Source organism: Accipiter gentilis, chromosome 27 (assembly GCF_929443795.1).
Source record: "Accipiter gentilis chromosome 27, bAccGen1.1, whole genome shotgun sequence".
Lineage (NCBI taxonomy): Eukaryota > Metazoa > Chordata > Aves > Accipitriformes > Accipitridae > Astur > Astur gentilis.
In genome coordinates, this window is record NC_064906.1 from 17,681,322 (window position 1) to 17,700,745 (window position 19,424).

General features: G+C 37.0%; 1 protein-coding gene across 2 annotated transcripts in view; it reads left to right on the plus strand.

The window, feature by feature from the left end:
- The window catches only part of TMEM245 (transmembrane protein 245), an 86,748-nt gene that overhangs the window by 33,037 nt on the left and 34,287 nt on the right, over positions 1 to 19,424 (plus strand). For both annotated transcript variants that reach the window (XM_049830428.1, XM_049830429.1), the window contains 6 exons: positions 2,598 to 2,702; positions 3,993 to 4,075; positions 6,264 to 6,354; positions 7,157 to 7,255; positions 10,509 to 10,640; positions 18,374 to 18,496. In XM_049830428.1, coding sequence (XP_049686385.1) covers positions 2,598 to 2,702; positions 3,993 to 4,075; positions 6,264 to 6,354; positions 7,157 to 7,255; positions 10,509 to 10,640; positions 18,374 to 18,496 — 633 coding nt within the window. The remainder of the gene's footprint in view (positions 1 to 2,597; positions 2,703 to 3,992; positions 4,076 to 6,263; positions 6,355 to 7,156; positions 7,256 to 10,508; positions 10,641 to 18,373; positions 18,497 to 19,424) is intronic.

Below are 19,424 nucleotides of genomic sequence, written 5' to 3' on the forward strand. Positions count from 1 at the left end.
CTGTGCATCTGCTTTTCCTTCTACAATACTCAATCCAATTCAGTCTTCTCCTGTGATATATGTCTGTGTACCAGTTGTATAACTTGGGTCTCCTTAAGACTGTGGTGAGAGATATAATTGCAGTACCTGTAGGCATACCAGAGCTGGCTTTCATCTAGCTTGTTTGGGCTACCTGCCCAAGTAAATAAACACAAGGTGGGCTTGCATGGCTGAGGCTGCTGCCTGTACTGGTACAAGACCAGTGCTGCCATTACTTTACTAACTAGATTAAGGGTAATTCAGGCTTTACAAGTGCCGCAGACGCACCTCAGTGGCAGTGTAGGCATACTCTAACCCACAGTAAGGAGTGTCAAGAAAAGATCCCCTGTTCGTTCACGTTCCAGTTCAGAGAGAGTCTTCATCCTGATCTTTTGGAGCTTGATCTTCCAGTAGTTGCTGGCATGGTGAAACATCTAAAGTGTCCAGCTTCAGCTGCACTGAGATTTCATCTACTGGATACCACTCACGTAGTCATTGAGGCTAGCGTTTTTAAAAATCTCGGACAGTACCTCCAATTTCTTGGATTCAGTGAGTCTGATTAAGGTGCTATATATATGACTAGCTAGCGGATTTCCTTTATCTCTAAGTTAGAAATTAAATAGTAATTAGTTTGAACTTTAACTAAGAAATAACAAGGGCAGCTTTAATTTTTAATAGCTTCATTTTGAAGCCCATGCTATAAAATTTCCATACCCTGGCCATCCAGTGTTTTTCAGTGATATTTTTTATTTCTGACCTTTAAAACAGGGACTTTTATTTCTTGCTTCTCTTGCATAATCCATAAATGTATGTGAGGCTTGGAAGAGCACAGCAAATCCTGTTTTTAATCGTATTTCCAAAGAGGTAACAGCCCCAGGTAGAGGCTACTCAGAATTTTTCAGAAAGCTGCAGGCAGGCAGGTAACCTCCCTCTAGCACTTGGCAAGGCATTTCTGATGTCTGAAATATTTCAGCAGTGCTGAAAAATGTTAAAAATATCTAAGACTAAAGATTTTGCAGATTCCTTCAGGTTCTCTGAATTCCTTTCTGCAGGTCATAGTATCATGCAGATTTTGTTACAAAAACTTGCTGGCTCAACACCTTGTTTCTTTTAAAAGGATTCTGCTTTCTTCCACTTTTCTTCATCATTTTGAACAACAGTCCTAAAATGCTGAATACAATCCTTGCGTTAATATAGATCAAACAAGAAGCTGGTTGTAAAAGAACTTGAAGTTTAAAAATGATTGCTTAATGTACATGAACTGCTCAGGTGCTACAGGATAAGCACCAAAAAAAATCCTTACTTTTTTTCAAATAGGAGTTAGAACTTCAGCGTTAACCAATTCAATCATCACACAGCAGTCTGTAGAATTTAGTTGTTCCAGGCCCAGTTTCACGTGTAGGGATAGGTTAAATAATGAAGAAAGAACTAATGTAAACCATCAGCAGGCTTATTAATAGTTTTGTAAGATCTCTAACTAAAAAGTTACTGGCCCAGTCACTGAATATATAACTTGTACTTACTTGGAAATACTTTCATTTACTGCATATTGGCTTTGACCTCAGTTTTCTTAAAGCACAAATTTTACAGCTGGCCTTCTGCTGCTGCTTTTTCCTGCAGTAATGCCAGATGGAGTAGAAATAGCCTTGGTATTTGAACCATAGAAGCTAGAAAAATGTATTTGGACCTACTTGCATTGGCTTTCACAGGTTTTTTTATGTAAACAGTCAATTCGTGTATGAGACAAAGCTCAGCTTGCACTGTTCTAGAGCACTCTGCATAGTCACAGGGCTGAGCAGTTTTACTGTTTGGAATGACATTATCAGAATTTCTCTAATCCTAATGGGTATCACCATTTGTTTGTGGACATATATAGAATGGGCCTTTCCATAAACTGACAGAAAACCATACATGCCTGTTTCCTGTATCAGTAGGTTTAGCTGATGCATATTTAATGCTGAGCATCCTTTCGAGATTGGTAGTGGATAGAAATAGTCAGTGCTGAATAATTGGCCTGATGTTCAATAACGTAGAAAACCTCCAGGCCCAGTCAGTTCAGGAGGTGATGAGCAGCTTGAAAAAATTTGGTTACTTGCAGAAACACCTCATTTGTCATTTAGATGGTTACTAGCTATTGAAGTTTGAAAGTCATGGTTGTACTTTACAGTATACCTTGATAGCTTCCAAGTCCTGTGCAGATAGCATCTGTAAGATTCCAAGTTGCTGGAGGACAAGAAACAAAGACAAATTTCTAGGTTCATAGCCAACATGAATGCTAGCTTCTTTAGGTCTAGTAAGTAAACGTTGAATTACTGCTCGCTTTGCAGAGAGCTTGCTGTGTCTTGTGGTAATGTGTCAATGTTGTTTGCAAAATCACATGTCATATCATGACCTTAATCATGCTAACATCGCTTGTTAATTGTTCATCTCCAAGCTTGGGCATAAATGCTGTTTGATTAGAGCCTGATTTTGCACTGTGATTGTAAATAAAGCTAACAATACTGTCATATAGTATATAGCATTGCTTTCATTAAAGATTGATTTATGTGCTATGATTTTTTTTTCTTTTTTCTGTACAGATGATCGTGTGGTTGGAGAAAATGCTAGATAAAATAATCAGCATTTTCATAATATTTTTGCTAGTGATAGGAACCCTTCTGCTAGCCCTGCTCCTTACTGCAAAGGTACAGTGTGCTAAGGAATGTAATCATAGAGCTCATTTTAAATGCTGAATGAAAGTTGCTGATATTTATGCAAAATTGTGTAGCTTAAAGAATTTTTTGAAAAATTAAGCAACTAAATGCTCTGTAGTTGAACTTGTTGCCATTCCAAGACTTCTAATATATAATAATCTATATATTGCATTTAAATGTTTATTTACATATGAGAAAACAAATATACAGAGATTTGGAAATACGACATTTATTCTAGTAAAAGAATTACTAGCTTATATATTACAGGAACAGATTTGGTTTTCATCCTGTTAACACATTTCTTGTCAACAGCAGAGCCACTTAGAATTTTTTCTTTTTAATTTACCTTGCATGAGAAACTTATTTGCAAAATGCTTAAGGTGTATTTGTCAATTTGTTTGTGTAATTGCCTGTAATAACCTCATGGTATCCTGTTCTGAGTTTAAATGTGCTGAGATTCATGATCAGATGTTCTCTGAAATTGATTTTTGGTTTGTGGTTGGGGTTTTTTTGCTCACCAGAAGAGGTCACTCATGTACTGTTTTTCTTTTCTTTTCTTTTCTTTTCTTTTTTTTTTTTTTTTTTAATGGAGCTGTGTTCATACTTGAAACAGTCAATGGAGATTGAATGTTTGACTTGAATACAGTTACGGAACAAAAATCGATGGATTCTGATGTCAATCTCCTTTTTCTAAAATGTAGGCTTATATAATATTGAGTACTTAAAATTCAAAGCTTTAAAAGTTGTGCAAACATTCATGCCTAAAGCTTCCTTATATTCATAAAAGGAACATTAAGATATTTATAAAAGGTGTCTTTTATCAGTCTTATTGAAGAATTAATTTGGTGCGGCACTTCATAGCATGGTTGGTCATGTTAGAGCTGAGCATTCATTAATTTTTACACTTTGATCCGTGGCTTAAAAAGATGTATCTGAAACTGTGGTTTGTATTTTAGTACTTCCCTTGACAGCACTGCTGTATCGTTAAAATTTTTTCCACTGGTGCGATAAGGTTTAAATTTCCATTTGCTATTACCAGTCACACAGTGTGTGACCAAAATTGTCAGAACAGACTGATGATTATTGTATGGACTGCTTTTTTGAGTTAATGTCACTTTTGTTCTTCGTAATGGGTTGTTTGCGTTGGAAGAATTATACTTTAAATTTACAAACTGGTCACCCAGCCACCCCCTCACCCCAACAAAAAAAGCCTCTCTGTCATACATAGGAAGAGTTCTAGTTTGCATTGCATAACATTTCCTCTCTCTATATTTAATTTAGGTACATCAAGAGAGTGTTCACATGATTCAAGTCACAAGCAGCTTGATCAATGAGACAGTAGCCAGTCACCCAGAATGGGCAAAGTAAGAATGCTGAAGTTAAGCGAATAGTATAGGGTGGATGAACAAGCTTCCAGGTGCTCTTATGCATAGTTTTTAATGTAAAAAAAAAAACCCCATAGGTGAACAGAAATGGGAGTGACTGTTGCAGGCAGATGTAAAAGCTAAACTCTCAGGTAGCAGTAGTATTTATGCGTTACTCTGGAGGACTGTCAATCTGGTATCTCATCTGAGGACTGATTGGACATTGGTGGAGAAGGACAGCTGTATAAACTTCTCTAGTTACAGTTTTGGAGGGAAAACTTGTATAGTGCAGAGAATAAAGAGGTCAATATTCTTTTCCCTTTTACCTGCAAAAGAAAAGTAATGGCAAAGAATGCTCTCTGTAGAAGGTTGTGAGATGAGAGCTAAATTATTTTTTTCAACATGGAGAGCTGGCTGCAGAATGCCTTTGAGAGAATAGGAGTTGATGAAAATGTTTTTGGAGTGAACTGAAGAAGAGTTTGAGGGTAGAAAGAATGGTGGATGGGGAGAGTTCTGGTATGAATCAGTTGGGAAGGGCTGTTCCTGTTAAGAGTAGAAGTGTATTGTGTACGCAGTGGGAAATTTGTAAGATACAGTCTATGTAATGATTAAAGCAAACACCAAGACAAATATTAAGGGAGAGAGAAGATTTTGAGAGAAATGCATATAGAGAAAAACAAGGGCAAACTGGTGAGCAAAGAAGTGGTTGCATGAATGCCAGAGGGGAAATAGGTAAGACTGAAGAGTATGATTTTGAGGGGAGGATGTTCCAGTTTGCTTTCATTCTGCTTCAGCTAAACAGACATTGAGTAAAGGTGAGTCCAGGCACTTATCAGGAAAAAAAGAATTGTCTCCTGGACAAGAATGGTTGACTTCTTTCAAGGGCAATTTTTAAACAAAAGTGATGATGGTTTAACAGGATTGAAATAAAGTGTGTGCGGTATTATAAGAGTGAGAGAAATTTTCAAAAACAAAACTAAAATGATATCGTTAATAATTGTTATAGTAATATGTGCTTTAGCAATACTTAAGTAATCACAATCAAGAGAACAGAAAGCACTTTAAAATGTGTTTGTGTATTCCTTCATGGCATCTCCTGTGTTGTTTGGCCTTTCCATTTTGCCATACGATGGAAATAAGTAGGACTAATGAAAATGGAAATTTGACTGTCAGAAGCTTATTCACATAATGAAAGTACTGGAGTACCAGTTGAGTAATTAGCAGAATTTTAGCTAAAATTTTTACTTCCAGTGTTTGCATCCAAATTTGAAGCATCGAAAACACTATCTTTTAATTCATTAGGAGTAAGTATACCTCTTGCCAAATCCATCAAGCTTCACTAGCTTTCAGAGCTTGTTCCTCACATTATGTTTAGAGCTGAGTGACTGAAATGTGTTGGAATTCCACTGAAGGGAATTCATTTCTGAACAACATTTCTGAAGGGTTATACGGACAGAAAAACTTCCATGTTGATCTTCGGTCAGGTGAACAAATGCGGCAGTTTTATTTGCTGAATACTTTCTTGTTTTGGAAGGGCTCCAACATGTGCCATTGAATCAAGATGTAGAAAGAAAGTCAAAGCAGAGAATGTGTGCCCTGTATTCACGAGTGTTGAATTGCTGGCAACTCTGTAGGTCCATAGCTTGAAGGCGACATGAATCCCTGAAGAAATTCCTGAGCAGATAGTTTAGTGGGGACTTAGAAGTAACTGGTGCTCAAACCTGTTGCTTCATCTGGTCACTTTTAAAGGGAAACTACGTTAATGGTTTACATTCAGCTCATAATTCATAATGTTGTCTTTGCAGCTAGACGAGACTGCTTCATGTAGTATTTTCAAAAAACTAGAGCACTAGGAAAATTTCTAAGAATGTAGTGTGAATAGCGTGCATACAGATTGAAGAGCAGATCTCTTTTGAAAAAGTTGAGATACCAATTTAACTAAGGTTTCAGGAACCTTGGAGAATTCCAAATGCAATGACGTGCCCTAGATTTAATTGTGCTTTGGTTATGAGAAAGTCTGTTCCTTGATATGTAGAAGGAAATATTCTAGTTGTATTAAGTTTATATGTATTTAACCTTAACTGTTTGTTGTTGTTCCATAATGTTAATCTGTAATGTGTTTTGGGTGTAATGAAATGGGTAAAATAGGTAGCAGTTAACTTTGTTTTCCTTCTTTAAAAACAACTAGCTGGCTGCCAGAAGCCCAGGTTATTCAGAAGGCACTCAATTCAGCAGCTAATAACGTGTACCAATATGGCCGAGAATGGATTACACATAAGGTAAGAGTGAGCTCTCCCACTTTTTTTAATGTTTTCACTTGTTGTATATCATAAAAGTAAAAAGAAGTAAAAATATTTTTGTCAGTGATTCTTTTCTGTGCGGTTAACCATTTTGTTGACAGATCTGTTCTTTCCACTCTGTAGTTTGTGAGTTGAAAGCAGGGTGGGAGCGACTTCAGTAGTGTTTTCTGCTCAGAGGAATATTTATTTTTAAGAGCTGAAAAATCTGTCATCATTTTAATGAGATTGCTGGTGAAAATGCATCAAATAAAGATGAGTAATTTTTTTCATCTGGCTTTATCTGTCCAGATGTAGGCAATGTAGACTTTATTTTTTCCCCACCAGTACTTTGATTTTATGTGGGCTGGGTGTGGTAGGTTGGATTTTTTTTTTTTAAATTACAATTCATTTATTTAAATTAAGTTTCCTCAGGAGAATTTGCCAAGATTCTTATTTATACATTTTGATATCTAGCACACATCTCAAATTATTTGAAACATTTACTCTCAAGATGATCAAGGATTTTGGATTAAGCATTTTAGAGACGGCATTGGTTTTTCAGTGCAGAAAGAAGTCCTCAGCTTAATGCAGCAGAATGTTGTTTTTTTTACAGACAAAATCCTCATGTTGTGAACTATGTTGTCTGAAGTACGTATTCCATACTGATACTCAGCATTTCTAATCATTTGGGTTTGAGCCATGCCTTTACTGACAATCTTATGTGATTCATCTATCTTAGAGTTCGTCACTAGATGCCAGCTTTATTCTGTCCTGTATAATAAAAGATTTCTGTATGTTTTAGCTCCATAAGATTTTAGGAGAAAAAGTAAATAACACCGCTGTGATTGAAAAACAAGTGCTAGAGCTCTGGGACAGGCTTTATCATTCTTGGTTTGTGAAGGTGGGTAACTTGTTTAAATTTTATTTATATAAACTATCGCTTAGTGCTTTGAGATAATTATGCTAATTATGCGTCTGAGAAAGAGATTGGCAAAAAGTTGGAATGCTGAGTAAGGGTCATAATAATGAAAAGTTGGTAAAAATTTCAAGTGTATAAGATAGATCATTCTGCAGTCACAGGTTGAGTACAGCCAGAGCTATGTCCTTCACTCAAGTAGTTATGTGTGTTGTTATGTATGCCGTTTAATTTACACTTTGCTCACTTTTTATATTTAGTATTTCATAGTTTAGAGCTTTCTGTTGAATTTTTGTGGTCTTGAGGGCTTAGGTAAAGCAAACTGGTATTCTGCATGATTTGTGTAACTTGAATTAATTTTGAAATTTTGTGAAAGAAATTGTCCTTTCCCTAAGTTTCTTATGATGCATTTTTGCCAACTGTACTAGCCTTCCTATAATGGGGTCTGCACACTGAACCTTGAAAAGTTCATAAGAGTTAAATGTTTTTCATGCTGCCGATGCTGTTTGCCTTTTAAAGGAAAAAGCAATTCATTAGCTGTGGAGCAATGGAAATATCAAAATCGAGAAGTCATACCCCTGAAATACTTCTGTATATTTAAATAATTGCTATTATAGTATACAAACACTTTCTTTATACAGTTGTTTTTAAAATACCTCTAAAGTTCCAAGATCTCTGTATTAAAATAAGTTTAAGAGTTTCAGTATAGTAGTCAAAATAGGCGGGGAAAGCATCAGTTTCTTCTTCTGACAAGATAATGCTGTAGAAGAGCATGTGGAGGGATAACATGATGCTGTTGAGGAATATGGGACCACTGAGGAGAAATTAAAGCTGTATCTAAAATAGATTTTGGCTGGACTTAAGCACTTGGGAGTATTCAGTGTTAATTTTTGATACAGTTACAGTGATAAAGGTGTTGCTTTTACTAATACAGGCTGTGTGTCAGGTGGTCCGTAGCACTGTATGGTTCAGCAGAGCTCTGTGTCACTACATGTGCAGTAGGAATATTTTTGTTGCTGCAGTATGCAGCACAGGTTATGTCTGTGTTCTTTGCGTTACATGATTTCTTTCCTGCAGTTGTTATTTGAGGGAATACGATGAGGCTTCTTTCATGTAGATGCTCTTCTGGTAGGGTAAGAAACAGCTTTCCTAGCAATCAAAATGGCAGAAAGAGCTTCGGGAACACACTGGTGGTTGCTGCCTACAATCTTGGAGTCTGGTCCCCTGACTGCTGTTTGCATACTAGACACCCTATGTTACCATTGGCATGCTGGGCTGCAGCTGGTTATCTGCAGGCTGCAGGTAACCTCCTCCAGAGTCTATTTCTAATCTTGCCCCTTCTGTCACACTCCATCTCCATGTAGATGTCTCATCTGGGAGCTTTCCACCTGGCTATTTCCTTCTGTAATATTACAATAGCCTTGTGTGGTCCTTCTAGTCTATCTGAAAACTGGTAAACTAGATGATAGTGCAGCATGGAGGACATCTGTACCATCTCTTAACTCAATACAACTTTCAAACAATCTGTAGGTACCTGAAGAACCCAGGCTCAGGTGATAACTCTTTCATGAAAGCTGTAGAGTTGAGGAAGAATTGTGACGAAATATGGGTTCAAGCATTAACTGCTACTTTCTGAGAAGATCAGTAGGTAGCAAATGGTGTGTATTTTAAAAGGTTCTAGAGATGTTGCGATAGATCAGTCACCATTGTGTCTTTGTACTCAATGAAGTAAAACAGTGGCAGAGTATAAACCACTTGGAAGATGATGGCATAACACTGCAATCAAGGTGTCTTTTTCAAGGGCAAGAATCTCCTCTTCCTAGTCCATTCAGGTGTGAGGATTTGTTTTGGTTCTAAGATCTAGTGAATTTGTTGAAGAGGAACCAGTTGACATTTTCTTCGAATCCCTTATTTATCAACACCTGAGGCCTTGGGTGCTAGAATAGTATAGTTGCTGAATAACAATTAACTTGATGTGTATGAATAACAATGTTACAAAATTTGTAAATGATGCCAGATTCTGCTAGTTAATGGTGAGAGCTGTCTTTGAAAAAAGAACTAGATGAACAGAAAATCGGTTCTTGATACAGTTTGCAAATACAGAAGGCCTATTGGAGGGAGATTTTTGACCACTCATGTTTCTGCTCTAAATAAACTGCCAGCTCAGAAAAAAGATTTCTGTGTTGCTCTGGATTGTTAAAGAATGTTGCTAATTGTGCATTGTAAAGTGTAACAATGCATCTAGGGAGAATTGGTAATAAGCAGAAAATGTAATGCTCCTAGATAAATCAGTGCAGGGGCTACACTTGGAATACTACTTGCCATGTATGCCAAAAAAGATACTGTCATTTTGAATGCAGGCTGGTAAGGTTAAAAGATTTTGGAAAATTCTAACAGAAGTAGTGGGACGCTTATATAAACATCAGAGTTTGAGAACTTGAGAAGTCTTTTGCTATTAAAGATTAGGATGAGGTCTGTTGTAGTCAACGGGTTTCCTCGGACTTGCTTGCAGTGGAATTTTGGCACCCTTCTCTGAAACAGTTGTCCCAGTCCCAGACTGAGTCAAATAGTCTCATGCCAGACAGTAATCAGGTGTCATTCAGCTGGACAATAGGCAACTTCATAATTAGGGTGAAGCCACTTAAGGAATTAGCTGTTGTGGTTATGGCCGTTTCCTGTTGTCTCGCTGTGTTGCAGTTACAAAGCTGTGTAGTCGGAAGAAATTCTCCATGCTTCTAGTTTAGCTTTTAGCTTTTGCATGACTGAACATTGCCAGTGCAGAAGTAGATGCTGACTGTGAGAAAACTACTTGTTTTGGTTTCTTCTTGTATTTTCATTTGTGGGTTGTACCTGGGAGAAGTTGTATGTTGCAAACAGTAAATTATGTAGGTGGTAACTAAAATATTACTTTTTTCTTGTGTGCTTTCATAAAAAGCAAGATGGATACCATTGTATCAGTGAAGCTGTAAAGCTAATGTTTGACTGAGGTGAATCAGTACAATATACTGAAGAGTAATTACATGGGATAATTAACTATGATTTTTTTTCTGTCAGTTTTTAATTTTCCCAGTGTACAGAGAGCTTCCAGATATTTTTTGAGGATGCCAATTAAAGCAGCTCTAAGTATTTAGATGCATATTGGCTCTGTTCCTCATTAAGAAAATGTTAGTCTTTGGCTTTCTCATATCTGTAAGTTATTCAAATGTCTGTTTTCTTTATGTCTTTGTCTCTCTTTAAGAATGTAACACACTCTGGAAGACACAAAGGACACAAATGGCACATAAACCGTCAAAACAGCTGGCTTGGTGATATTCTGGACTGGCAAGATGTCGCATCATTTGTTCATGATAACATTGAAACATTTCTTTCAGTATGTATTTTTTGCCCTTATTACCAACTTGGTCTCATTTTTAACTGATAAGAATTCCTCCTAGGACTACCACTAAGGTTATGGATTCAAGTACATGGAAAACTATGGAAACAGGGTTACTTACAATTAATTACCTAAGCAATTATTGTAAGCCTACTTAGGATATAACCACACTACAAACAGAAGTGGTTACAATGAAGAAGCCCTCCTGATTTCAGCATCTTCATTAATACTAGCTTCCCAGAATTCTTCCTGAGGGAGATTGTTACTGTAGGATTACCTGTGTCACCTACAAGTTGGTTTTAAATGCTTTATATTATGTAGTTTTGTCTTTTTTAAAGAGAGACCAATTTGTCTAGGTTATAATTGAGGAAACTATTGACCAAGAGGTTGTGAAAGCAAAATATTTTTTTGTAGTCTTACTTTTTTTCTCTCAAATTATTATTCATTGGGTTGAAAGCAGCTTATTTCTCTCTTCTTTTATGAAAGTTCTGTGGAGAATGAAATTAATATTTTACACTGTGTGAATTCCTCAATTAATGCGCTGGACCTTTTACCTCATGAGGAGAAAAAGAAAAAAGCATTGAAAGCAATCCAAACTGAAGCAACTACATTTCTCTATTAAGCATTTCAGACTTAGCATTTTTTATACAGAGTCAATGCCTGATACAGTTCATCTTTGACTTGAGCTGTTACAAATGAGAAGTATCTTCAGATTACTATTTATCCATCTTGGAAGAATACTATTTATGCCTAACTCGCAACATAATGTTTCTGTGGATACAATTAAAGTGTGGATACAATTAAAGCTAGTATTTGCCTGGAGGCAGTTCTTGGTTTAACTGGTGGGCCTGTGTGCTTTTTCTGTACTCCCTCAACTGCTGCTTAAATGGTTACAGTTTCTATCACAGAAGATGTGAGTCAAGAAAAAGTTGTGAGAAACTTTTTATTGCAGTGAACCTTTTTGCAGTTAATAGTGAAATTTGCTTAATACTTTCTGAAAGTTGACCGTGCATGCTTGAGGCAGAGTTATAAAAATGCACAACACATCGTCATTTAAAATCAATATGGAGTTTCCTTCTAGGCAAGAGGGAGAGAAGGAGGAGAAACTACACGATAGGTGCTAGCGATGTCATTTACAGCATTGCTGCACAGTGCTTAGAAACCATGATGATAAGTGTGCTTCAGTAGTCGAAATAGGCTAGAATAATGCAGGAAATAGTTTAAAGAGAATAAATATTGAAGACTGAAATACATTAATATTAAAATTTACATCTAGCTAGCATGCTTTGCTTTACTTCTAAAATCTGGTTTAGAAGTTCAGGGAAAAAAAGTGCCAGCAGTTGACTTGCTTTCCTGTTTATTTCCATGAACTCATTACTCGTCAGCTGTTGGGAAACACCTGTCCTTTTTCTCCTTACACTCACATCCTTAATGACAGACTGTAAACCAGTCAGCACAGTATATAGCTCTAAATTCTGATTTCACATCCTTACTGGGCAGCATTTTCTTTGCTGGCTTGCTCATCCACAGTGCATTGCATAAACATTACTCACTGATATTTCAAATTAAGATTGATTGAAAGTCTGATTTCTGTGCTTGTTTAGGTCATTAAAACTTGGGAGATGATGAAAATAAGAATAATTTTGACTTAAGTTTGGTGTTTCTAAGCAAGTTGCTTACCTACCCTAGGGTACAGTGGAAGCTTACTGTATTTGGGATTTATGTTTTTATCAGAGCATGAAAATCTTTCTCTTGGTATTTTGAAGAGGAACCATGAGTTATTAGAATGGCATACTGAATTGGGAAGGATCAATATTTTAAATTAAGTGGGTGCTTTTGAGGGGTATTGGTTTTGGGGGTTCCTTTCTTATTTTGGGTGGATTTTGTTTGTGTTTGGTTTGGGGATTTTTTGGCTTTTTTTGTTTGGGTTTTTTGTGTTTTGTGGGACTTTGGGTGGGATTATTTTATTTTCTTTTTGGTTGAGTGTGTTGTGTGTGGTGGGGATTGTAGGATGGATTGGTGGGGGGATTTAAATAGGTTAGCTATAATTCAAACTGCAGGATGTTTCTGCATGTGGAGACTTGAAATCAATGCTAGCATGCAGGTAAGGATATAGCAAGACACAGTGCAGTCCCAAAACTGCTTTGACAGTTTTTTAAAACACAACACGTTTAAAGACAATGAAATAACTGTAAAGAAGTGTGTGTGGATATGCAGCTATAGTGAGATTTCCTCTACCTTTAGAGAAGAGTAAACTAAGATTACACCACTTGCACATAATAAGTACTTACGCATAGATTGAGGCTAGTGTTTACCATAGAATAACTGCCTTGCTGCCCCCTTGGCTTTCTGAAATATTTCAGAATAGTACAGATGACTCTGTATTCTCTGAAAATACAGCTGTTTGACAGTGTCATATTGCAATCACAAGCAGATAAGCTCTTTTCCATTGATGGAAATCATAGGAAGTGTTCATCCTCTTTAGTAAGAGAAGGAGCGTTTGCTGTAAGAAAAATGTTAAAAGATGGCAGATGCAAGTGTTTCACTTCAGGCTTTTTCCATAGTGGAACAAACTTTCATATTAGAGTTGAAAGCATATAATTAAATCACTGGTATAGCTGTGCTGGGGAATTACTGTCATTCATTTAATTTGTAACAATATGCATCGATTCAGTACTTTGAATATTAGATAAAGCACAGAAGACTTCTGTACCCTCCTCAAAATGTGCTGTTCATTATAGCAGTTACGCTTAGCTCTAGTTTGATGTAGACAGACCTTAATTATTTTAAAGTAATTCACTATATAAACATGTAAATTGCCTGAAGATTTAATATGAAGATAAGCTCTTCCAGATCATCAGTTTGCCTTTTTCTAAAAGCTTTGGTGTTAGCAGCACTGCTGCCTTTCAGCTTCAGATTTTTCTGGTATTCTTTAGAAACAGTAGTGTTCTAAACCAGTTCATCCAGTGATGTGTTTCTGAAGTGGAGTTTACTTCATCCTGTTCTTATTTTGGGGAGAGAACTAGAGTAGATCCTCACTTATGCCTTGAATTTTGCACCCCATGGTCTGTTCTAAGGTAATTTTCCAGGTGAATGAAATAAGCAATATATAGCTGGACTACTAGGATTTAATTTCTGAAAAATAAAAAAGCCTCATTCCTTCCCCACTCACTTGCTTTTCCATTCATACCTTTTTCCTCCATTTCTTGAAGGCTTGAAACCTTGAAAAAGTAAATTCCTGCTGTCTAAATCTGTGAATGATCACTCAGAACTCCCTTGATGGTATATGAGACATTAGTAATGTCTCCTTAAACTGATCTTTTTGCTTCTTGCACAAGAATATGCATCATTCCACCAGCAGCCAGTATCTCATTCAGAGATTTCCCAGACAGGAAGACGGAAGACCTTCCATTAAGACGTACACAGCAAGCTTCAGCTCAGTTAGGTTTCTCTATCCGTGCCTCTAGCATGGCTGATCCGTGTGTGCCAAATCAAGTCACTTTCTCAAATACTTTCACTGAGTTACCACATATCCTAATGTTTTCTCTGGCCCTGAGAATTTCTTCAAGTAATCTCCTAAGTTTATAGCTAATACAGTCCACTCTTCAGTAATAATTCAACTACCATATGCTTTTTTTTCTTTTTTTTTTTTTTTCCGGTAAGGTAAGCATTCAGAGGTTTTGCGTTCTCATCATAATGGGTGTTGTTTTTTTCAGGGTAGGTGAAATTCAATGTGATGCATATTTTTAGAGGAGGAGTTGATTTCTTTACAATCAGAAAGACAAAGACATAATGCTGGAGGATGGTAGGATGGTCCTTTTTCTGTTGCTGTTTTGTCTCTGTTTCACGTAAAGGTCAAGCAAAGATGTTTTTTCAAAAATAAGCTGTTGAGCCCTAAAGGGTTATCCCAGGACTTTATGGGTAAACATTTGTTTGGAAATCAGCTTTTAACTGGAGCAGGAAGCCTTTGATCTTGTGCATACTGTATTGTTCTTCACAAAGTCCATTGTTTGTCTTTTACCTTAAAGGTTTACTGACTTGTTCTGTTGCTGTCATTTTGGAGTTGTCAGGATGATACATCTTTCTGAGCAGAAAAAAATTTAAAAGTATACAGAAGGACAGATTTTTTCCTAATCCCTCTTTGTGTCCAGTTTTATTCCCTTTATAAATCTGTTAATGATCTCTATAATCAAATTAGGTACATGAATTTACCTGGCTTCTGGAAGTTTGTTGACTTGGAAGTTCTCAGCAAATAACTTGTTTTGATCAAATTCCTTTTAAACCTTGCTTTCAAGTATTGGCCAGTTTAAGTGGCCAATAGGACGCCTTAGATGGCTAAGAACGTTAAGTGCAATTTTGATTTCTTGCCTGTTACAGATTGGAAGGGCGTAGCAACTGATGCTGACGGTGGCACATCATGGTGTCATGCATAAGGGAGTCTTGAATTCTGTACAGCTTCATAGCTCCTGATCTCTTAAGGCTACTTACAAAGCGGAGTTTTGGGGAAGGAGGTGTGTTTTTCAGTTATTGAGTCCCAGTAATATTGAAAGTGTCATTATTGCATAAATGTTGACAGTTGTGTTTTAGAGAACTCATCTCAGCTGGCAAGGTGTTAGAAATTGTTTCTGCATAGTAACTGAGCTCATTAACTCAGCTGCAGTATGCTCTGGGAATCAAACTGCATCATGAACTCTTCTTAGGTGCAGGTATTTTGATTTTGTGACTGTTAGTGAAGTATTTGAGCACTTTCTGATACTGTATTCAGTAGTGATTAATGTCTGCTCTGTCTGTTTTCTCATCCTCACAATGAGAAGCATGTGTCTTGAAATTTTAATGGTACATAAGCATAACGAGGAACTTACTCTGTGGCTGGAGATGAGTCCTAAAAGAAGCACTTGCTTTTGTAAGACACTGAAGCTGAACGAAAGGCACTATCTGCACTTAGTCTAAAGCAAATGCTAGTGATAACTAGTACAACAGTTCCAACCAGTGACTCTACCTAACAAGGATGTTCTTCTGGGAGAACCATTCCTGATAGTGATTGAACCACCTGTTAACAGCCTTCAAACTAACTGCAGTTGTATACTCCTGGTTATCAGCTCCTTAGGCTAAAGCTTCTAGGGAAAGTGTTAAACAAATACAACCTATACTGGAGGAATGTACTATTTTGAAGGAAACAGCCCCCACTAGATGTACACTGTCTTGTAGCAGATGGAATAAGCCCCTGTCCTTGTGGACCGCTCGCCAATATCAGCTTAGCTGATGTGTTGCAAGTGATGGTGTGCTAGGGAAGGAATTAATGATTGCTGTGATGAGTATTTAGAAGACTGATAAATCAGGCTAATTTTAATCTTGAAAACTTTATTAGACCAACTTTCTTTAACAACACACTTCATGCTAATGGTTTGTTTTACAATCTACTAATTGTTATCATTACATATTCAAAGTGGTAGGTCCTAAACAATCGTGTCCTACATGGGCTGTGAGGATAGAATACCATCTGGTGACGCTGGGTAGTTGTCAGCAATAGCCTCTATCCTTGATGGTCCGAGTTACAGAAGTCAAAGCAAGCAGGCTCAAGAGCTCTTAAGTAAGAAAGCTGGAACTGAAATGCACATCTCCTTACCTTCAATTAAGGAGCTTGTCATTTTATAAGGTGTTTCTTTTTCTGGACAACTTCCACCCCTTGACCTCTGCCGTGGACTACATGCTGTGTGATGTTTGGAGAAGCATTACTTTTCCAAGACAAGGCACGTGACTTGTCCTGTTGCTTGCCTGTTTGGTTTTATTTTTTTTTTTTTTCCCCTTCCTTAGTTGCTACTGCATTTCCTTAAAGCAAAAGCAGTCTTTTGCTAGCTCTTAAGATTGTACGTTTTCCAATGCCTTCTTCCTTGATGAACTGCTTGTGTTTCGGGGGCCCTTGTCTTCAACCTGCGTCCCTATTTTTCTGTGATTGAACTCCACAACATAAAAGGAGACCTGTGGCACCAAGCTCCTGGTCACAGAGTTGTAACAGGCTTAAACATCTGGGACTGGAACCTTGCACAGTTAGCTTACAACTTACAGCCTGTTACTAGCAATGGCAGTACTAGTTTTACTGACTACCAACTGAAAGGCCTCTGCTTTAGCCGTGAACAATTCCCTCAAAAATCACTGCACTCTGTGTTTACAGTTCTCATAGTGTAATGTACATTTAATAAAGTTACCTGGCGGCTGCATGAAGTTATACCACTGCTGCACCCCCAGAATGAATTCTTAATCCATAGAAGAAGGAAGGGGACAAGTACCAGTGGAAGAACATTTTTCAGCAGAATATCCTCTTCACTTCTAACCTCACTTGAATTCTCAAGAGAGACTGATAAAACCTGTTCAAATGATGAGCCTTAAAATTCATAATTCTCATTAAATAGCAAGAAGCATGAACCAAGCAGATCTTTCTGGTTTTACTATGTGTTGTAATTCCCTTTCACTTCCCCAGCACTTATTCCCTCCCAAGTTTATGCTTAATAAATTATTTTCCCTATCTTTCACTCAGTTCCAAAGGAGAGGCAATCACATAGCTCACACTTCTTTGTCTGCTCTGCAAAAGCCAGCTGCTGTTGGGGTTGTTTTGTTGTTGTTTTGGGGTTTTGGCTTTTTTTGGTTTTAATTCAGTCTAATTGATTAAGATACTCATTAAACCAAGAGTAATTGTTGCTAGTATTGAAGTCTTCACTTGTAGCTTTGAACCTTGAGAAGGGCTTTGTGTCAGAGCTTTTACATTTTTTTCCAGTTATATTAGTTAGTCTGAAAGAAGGTATGGCTTTTTGTTTGTAACCTTGCTTCTTTTATATATTTGAATCACTTTCACTAATACAGTCTTAGCGTACTCCTTCTGAATGAAATATTTGTTATGAAACTACTGTGCCTTGTGTTTAGGATGCCTCCATGCGCCATGCCATGCCTTTATGTCCTTAATGTCTCATGAAGTTGCTGCCTTATTCAGATTGATGTGTCTGCATCAGTACATAAACTAATTTGGCTGTCATGGGTATTCTGTGTTTAAAGGCATGTCTCAAAACTGCTCTTTACTGTCTGTAACTAATCAGCAGTCACTTCCCCAAGCCAGTACAAAATTCAATAGATTGTCTAGCATTGCTTGATTTATTTTCCACAAATAAATCTGTGGTTGACTTGACTAAATGGTGCATCCCTCCTTGAAATCACAAGTTGTGTAGTTGTCTGCAGACATAAAAATTGTATCTCATTACCATAAAAAATTTTTTAGAACAAATTTATTAAACTAGTGATGTTTGACTTGAAGCTGTCTTCAGATTTATTTCCAGCTTGTGGTTTTACTCCTTCTTCTTTGTGTTTTAGCATTTCTGCTTTTGAAAAGGTGAGTTTTCTCTCCTAAGACAAGATCTGCTTTCAACTGATGGTGATGTTAATTGCAATAAACAAGTATTGCCGCATCTAGATTTTTTGCAGTTTAGCATGGTGAAATAATTTTGAGCACTGGGAGGAAAATTCTAAAACCTTGTAGCCTTCTACCTAGAAACTTGTCTTTGGTAAAGCAGATGTTTTCACTTGACATTATGTGCTGTAATTCTGGAGTGAGGGAAGATGGTTTTTTTAAAAAAAATGTCTTCTTTGTACAGCTTGATGGAGATGGATCACTGTAAGCAGTTCTCTGTCCTAGCTAGTACTATCTGGTGCCTGACTGTCTTCTCTTCCCCCTCCTGTTCCAGATCCTGGAGTCTCTGTGGATAGTGATGAGTCGCAATGTGAGCCTGTTGTTTACTACAGTTACAACATTAGTGACAATCCTTTTCCATAGTGGGACAGCTCTTCTCAATTTTGTGCTTTCGGTGGTAAGTAGTATGTCATCGGTTTACATGGTCTGTTTTGCTGAAGGAGCCTAATTGCACATGTTGTAACAAAGAAAAATCAAACCTAAAGCATTGAAAACATCATCCAATCTTATATAATAACAAAATTCCTTAAGATTTTGCAACTTTATCTCTTGTTTGGGGTGTATTCTAGGCAAAGGGCAAGATTTGTGTAACTTGCACATTAAGGAGCTGGCAGTCCTCCTGTCATTCTATTCATGGAAAACTTCTTTTTCTGGCCTTGAAGATACTGAGCTGTAACTTGTGTTATCATATATAACTGCTGAAATCTTATGGCATGTCCTCATAAGCATATCCTTAAACAAGCCAATGCTCTCGAGGAAAAATTGTTACAGGGAAATGTCAGCCAAAGTATTTATTTCACAAGGATTACCTTATATTCCCTCTTTTAATGAAGTGTCTTCAACAAATCTGTGTGAGGGGGTGGTTGCGTTTTTTTTATTTAACCTATGTGAGTTCTTCACAGAACACTTTCTACACAAAGTTCATTCTTTAATAATGTTATTGCCCACACTGAGTAGTAGTCTCTGAAACCTTTTTATTAAAGGTGTTTTCTTTAACAGATCTATTACTTTTTAGTGTATTACGTGAGCTAGATGTTTATAATTTCTTTTGTTTGTAAATGTCACAGCTGTGTGGAATAATTTATAATGAGAGGTAACTTCTTTCTTATTTGCTATGACAGCTGTTACTTAAAGTAAAAATCTCCTAAAACGCTAGCCTGGGACTTTTTCCTGGTTTAACTAAACAGATACTGATCTTGGAAGCTTGACTGAAATCCGTGTCCTCACTTTTAGTTCAGGATACAAAACCATTTGTTAGAAAACAAACCATTTTGCCAGTTTAACTTCATTGCCTTTGTCGATGCTTGCTCAGGAGGGAGGTCTTT